Below are 5970 nucleotides of genomic sequence, written 5' to 3'. Positions count from 1 at the left end.
TTAGTGCAAAAACCACAGCGGCCAATTCTAAGTCGTGAGTGGGGTAATTTCGCTCATGAGGTTTTGATTTCCTAGAGGCATAGGCAATTACACTCCCATTTTGCATTAAAACACATCCCAACCTTTCTTTGAAGCATCCGTATATACAGTGAAACTATCTCTCCCATTTGGTAAAGCTAAAACAGGTGTCGACGTTAACCGTTTCTTTAATTTCCGAAAACTAATTTCACACTTGGAATTCTAGACAAATTGACCATGCTTCTTGGTCAGGTCGGTTAAAGGACCGGCTAACTTGGAGAAATCTTTGATGAACCGACGGTAATAACCAGCTAAACCTAGGAAACTACGGACTTTAGTTGGGGTCTCCGGTCGTTTCCACTCAGATACGGCCTCTACTTTTACTGGAACCACAGAAATGCCATTTTTAGATATTTTGTGCCCCAGAAAAGAAATTTTCTCCAACCAAAACTCACACTTGCTAAACTTGGCATAAAACTGATGTTCTCTTAAAGTCTGCAAAACTATCCTCAAATGTCGTTCGTGATCCTCTCGAGTCTTAGAATACACCAAAATATCATCGATAAACACTGCAACAAATTGATCCAAGTAGGGTTTAAAGACTCGATGCATCAAATCCATAAATGCGGCAGGAGCATTTGTTAAACCAAAAGACATCATGGCGAACTCAAAATGTCCATATCTGGATTTAAAAGCAGTCTTAGGTATATCCTCCTGCCTAATTCGTAGCTGTAATAGCCTTGCCTCAAGTCCAACTTAGAGATAACCACTGCTCCTTCTAGCTGGTCAAACAACTCATCGATGTGTGGCAAAGGTTATTTATTTTTTGTGACAGCCCCACCTCTCCCTAAGGCGAACCAAAGGGTTCGGCGGACCGCTTGCCCAGCTCTCGCCGGGACTCAGTCGATCACTTCCATCCTCGAGCAAAAACCAGATCCAGCCCGTACGAAAATATGGCAATGATCCAAAAACTTAAACGACTTATATACATTACCATCTCAAAAGAAGTACAACCGTCGAATATACAAAGGTTCCAAATCCACCATACAACCAGCCCGTGCCAAGCACTAGGGCGAGAACCATTACAAGAAAAAAAAATCAAAAGCTAGAACAGCTAGTCTATACAGATCTCTCGTCCTTGCGTGCCTTCCCCTGTTAAGGAAAACAAAACTAAAGGGATGAGCTAAAAGCTCAGTGAGGTTCCAAACACATAATAAAACAATCAATCCAATACACTAACATGGCATATCACTACTTCACGAAACATTTACAATGGAAAGCGATAAAACATTCATGAAAAGGATACGGCTCACAGGGAGCAATTCATTCGATCATTCATTCGTTCTCCTGACATTTCCCCTTATTCCTCCAATCATTTGAAAATTTCATTTTGGGAATAAACCCTCGTTCGTTCGTTCATTCGTTCATTTCATTCACCCTCTCCTGGACATTGTCCAGGCTCCACCAACCTCCACCAACCTACAAAGGTAATACTCGAGTATACCAAAACGTTCACCCAGGTCACCATATCGCCCGACCGAGTCCGCTTCTGGCTCGAGTCGATCGGTAACAAGGGGCAGTGGCCAGTTCAGCCAAAAGGCTTACATCATGCACAAGTAACATTTCAATCGTTCAATCATTGAAATTTCACAATCATTTAGGCAGAGTGCGATAAAGTACACACTCGCCTAGCAAACTCGTTTTGGCTAATCATTGAAAGCACTTAACACGTTATCAACCAATAATACAAGTCATGAAGTCAAGAAAATACAACAAACAAGGAACACTCACCTAACTATGCAAAATAACGTACAAAATATCCTTCTGGATAGTATCCTTAATCACCGAGAAAACCTAAGATTCAACGAGAAAGAATATAGCACAATCAATTAGCTGAAATCGAAGAAACCCAATAAAGAATGAGTAAAACGCATAAAAATGACTTTAAAGCGAAACGGGGCATTTGGACTGATGGACGGAAATATCTAGGGTTTCATAAACCAAACGCAAAACTAAACAAAAAGGGTTATAAAATTTTGCGGCAAAAAGCACTTGGACCAAAACTAGCCTTCAAGTAAAATTTCGGCAGCAAATCCCTTGTGATTGCCTATTTTTCAGCCATTAATGGCTTCATTATTTCCTCAAATCAGTCCCAACATCTCACACAAAATAAGCTCATTTCTAAAAGCCGTTCACTAGGCTTAAAGTCATTCAAGTACGGGATTTAGCTCGGAAAATGACTAGATTCCAATAAACACAATAAGACTCGAATACAAGTCATAAACCAATGTCAAATACTACCGAAATAGGATTCCATAAGCATACATAAGCATTATAGGAAACCAGAAAAATCCGGGAAAGATTTAGCTTTACCCCTGAAAAAAACAGTTTTTGACCTCATTTTGCGGTAATGGCACCAAAGGCACTACGATTGTCGGATGAAGGTGTAAAATCCAGTGTTTCGAAGCTAAGAAATAGGGCTACAATGTTCTAGAAGGCAACTCTGTCCAGTTTCGGGTGCAACCAGGTCAAAAATGTAAAATACTACACCAGAACCGGAAAAACACATTCACAAATCGTATTCTGGTGCAAACATCATAAAACAGGCTACCTAAGTCGAAATCCAGAAATTCCAAAGCCATCCGAAAGCTAAGGAACAGGGTTACATTTCATCAGAATACCTCAACAACCAATTCTGAAGTAATTCCAGCCAAAACAACCAATTACAGGCGCAATTCTTACATTCGGGTAAAACCAGAACAGCAATAGTAATTTCGATTTTCTCATTCTACACTACTCCGATTGACCTGAAATTTTTTAGGAACCTCTAAAATGTCATTAACTACAACTTTCATGTTTTAATCCAAGGCCAATTCGGCCTCTAACTAGGAGCTATAAATTCGGGCAGAATGTTCCCACTAAAACCCTAATTTTCTGAAATTTCTTCCAAACCAGAAATTGGTTGCAATGAATCACTTTTTCCACCTCCTAGAGTCATTATATACCATTTCCAATCATCATAGATAGCCACACAATCATGTTCATAGTAAAACAGAAAAATCCCCAAAAATAATAAAACTTCATCATTTCAACCACAAATCAAGAAATAATCCATAAACTTGCATCTCATACTACCACTAATCATGATTTAAGCATCAATTAAGGGAGGAGGGTGGTTATTCACAACTCACCTTAGAAACAAGAGAGAGGGAGCAATAGGTCCTCTTAGCTTTCCAAATAACTCCACAAATCAACTCACTAACACTAATTGAAGAGGTTTTATGGAGAAATTGCAAGTTTCAATGGTTGGTTGGATGGATTTGAGCTAAATGGAAGCAAACCTTGAAGAGTTTCTTTCTTTCTTTTGGAGAGAGAGAGCCGGCTACAATGAAGAGCAAAATGGAGAAATTTTGGTTGTTTTTTGATTTAATTAGTCAATTGGTAAGACCATGAATAGTGGTCTTAAAGGTAAACCTACTCAAATGGTGACACTTGTCACCTTTTATTAAATACTTACCTAACTTGTCTCTCTTATACCAATCCACTTAGCCTCCTCTAATTATCTCTTAACATCCGGTAAATTAATTCCAGTATCCAACACTTAACCTAGTTGGCCGAATTTTTCCGAACTTTTCACACTAGTGGGTCCCACGTCCGGTATACGCGTTTAATTTCTCAAAAACTATTCGATACTAGAAAAATCATCTAAAAACTATATTTACTCATAAAAATTATTTTCCCAATTTTTCAAATAAATAAAATGTGGAAAAACGTGCAATTAAAAGAAAAAAATAAAACCTAGTACTAAAAAAAATTACGGGCTCTCACATTTTTCACCGTAACATCATTTAAGCCATGATAGTCAATACATAATCTCAAACTACCATTCTTCTTTTTAACAAATAACACAGGCGCTCCCCACAGTGATTCACTTTCTCGAATAAACCCTCGCTCTAACAGATCTTGTAACTGCAGTTTCAATTCCTTAAGTTCGGCGGGGGCCATTCGGTATGGTGTTTTTGCAATAGGAGCAGTTCCAGGCACCAAATCGATCTTAAATTTTATTTCCCTCTCTGGTGGCATCGATTTCAACTCGTCGGGAAAGAATAAGGAAATTCATTCACTACTAAAACATCCTCCAGTTTCACCTTATCTTTAGGAGTATTAATTAAGAAGGCTAAGTAAACCTGCGTCCCCTTACTCAATAACTTTCTAACTCGAATTCCCGAAACAAGTGCAGACGGGGCTAACCTACCTCTCACATCCAGTCTTAGAGTTGCCTCTCCGGGTATAGAGAATTCTTCCACCTTAGTTTTACAGTTCAATTGAGCATTATAACGGGCCAACAAATCCATGCCTATAATCACGTCGTACCCCTTAAGGTTTAAACTTATCAAGTCTCCCACCAATTTCCTTTCTCCTACCCAAATCTCGCAATTTTTATAAACCATATTGGTAATTAGGCTTTGATCCCCAATGGGTGTTCTAACTTCTAAATTGTAGGGCAATTTAACAGGATTCACAGCAATACCACACATAAAGGCAGGATTCACAAAAGAATGGGTCGCCCCAGGGTCAATTAAAAGCTTAGCTAAGTGGTGGAATACAGGGATCGTACCTTTCACTACTTCAGATGACTCAGGGGCTCGTTGATAGTCCAAGGCAAAAACCCTAGTAGAGGATTTTGGTCTACTTCCAGTAGCGGTTGGTTGCTTAGGGTTTGACTTCTCCGGCTGTGCACCCTCGTTCCCGTCATGGTTCTTAACAAGGCAAGCAGCGATCTGATGCTCGGAACTTCCACAACGGAGGCACTTCCTCATTTTTCGCCAGCAAGTGTCCTTGGTGTGGTTTAGCTTACCACAATATCCACAGCTTGCACGAGTAGTGGTCGCAGGAACTCCTTGGGAGATAGTCCTCTGTTGTCCCTGTCCCCTTCTACTGTGAGCTCTTCTAGATGGAGCTCCTCCTCTCGGTGTCCCAGCAGTTCGGGTTCCACCCGCACCTCTTCCAAACTTAGGAGGTGGCATATTATGATCACCTCGCCCAGGAGCACTACTAGATGTACCACGCCTCTTAGTTTGAAAGGTCCAAACTTGAAATCGGGCCTGCTCCACTCGTTGCGCTTTTTCAAGAGCATCTTTAAAAGTGTCGATTTGAGCAGCAGCTGAATCCTTTTGAATTTCCACATTCAATCCTTGTACAAATTGCTTTATGCGCTTTTGTTCACTAACCACCAATTCTGGAGCAAACTTGGAGAGTCGAGTTAACAGGGTCTCATATTCCGCCACACTTGAAGTGCCTTGGCGCAGTTTAATAAACTCGTCATCTCTTTTCTCCTGGATTAAGGGCGGAAGGAACTTCTCATTGAATTCCCTAGTGAAGTTTAACCAAGTACGTGGGGTTTGCTTCTTTTCCCACTTGGCTCTTACTACGTTCCACCAGGAATGGGCCGTACCTTCTAACTGGAAAACGACAAAAGTTACTTACCTTTCTTCAGTGTAATGTAACGCAGCGAATATGTACTCCATTCGCTCCAACTAGTTCTCGCCAACTTCCGGATCGGGTCCCCCAAGAAATTTTGGAGCAGCAAACTTTTGGAAATGTTCCAGGGCCCTATCTTCACCTACCTCAGGGTCCCTTTGCTGGTTACTAGGTATTTGACCTTGCTGGTCAACCAAACGGGCCAGTAAATCAGTCATACGATTGATAGCCGTAACTACCTGGTCCCCTCCTTCAACTCTGGGTCCCTGGTTCTGATTTGCTACTGACCCCTATTCCTTCTCTTGGCCCTGAACCTACCTGGATCCACGTCCACGGTCACAACCACGTTGTCGTCTAGTCTCCATTATTACTCACTGGCCTAGAGCCCACGTATAATAACTAACAGGGTAAGCAAATATGGGTATACAATAGATGCTTATTCATATTTAAAAGTCAAATAAGAAATGGAAT

At 40.8% G+C, this 5970-nt stretch overlaps 1 protein-coding gene across 1 annotated transcript; it reads right to left on the bottom strand.

The window, feature by feature from the left end:
* Positions 1-4106: 4106 nt before the first annotated feature.
* LOC113709982 (uncharacterized) lies at positions 4107-5717 on the bottom strand. The gene is made up of 2 exons (XM_027232830.2): positions 5646-5717; positions 4107-5480 (listed from the first exon to the last, which is right to left on the bottom strand). Exons 1-2 carry the CDS (start codon positions 5715-5717, stop codon positions 4107-4109), a joined length of 1446 nt encoding a protein of 481 aa, XP_027088631.1.
* Between the last annotated feature and the right edge of the window lie 253 nt (positions 5718-5970).

Source organism: Coffea arabica, chromosome 9e (genome assembly GCF_036785885.1).
Source record: "Coffea arabica cultivar ET-39 chromosome 9e, Coffea Arabica ET-39 HiFi, whole genome shotgun sequence".
Classification (NCBI taxonomy): Eukaryota; Viridiplantae; Streptophyta; class Magnoliopsida; order Gentianales; family Rubiaceae; genus Coffea; species Coffea arabica.
This window is presented reverse-complemented; position numbering and strand designations above follow the sequence as displayed.

Coding starts and splice junctions, on each gene's coding strand:
- LOC113709982 (XM_027232830.2), bottom strand. CDS start 5,717: ATGACTGATTTACTGGCCCGTTTGGTTGACCAGCAAGGTCAAATACCT. Junction 5,481..5,645: donor ACCAGCAAAGGGACCCTGAG/GTAGGTGAAGAT, acceptor GTCGTTTTCCAG/TTAGAAGGTACGGCCCATTC.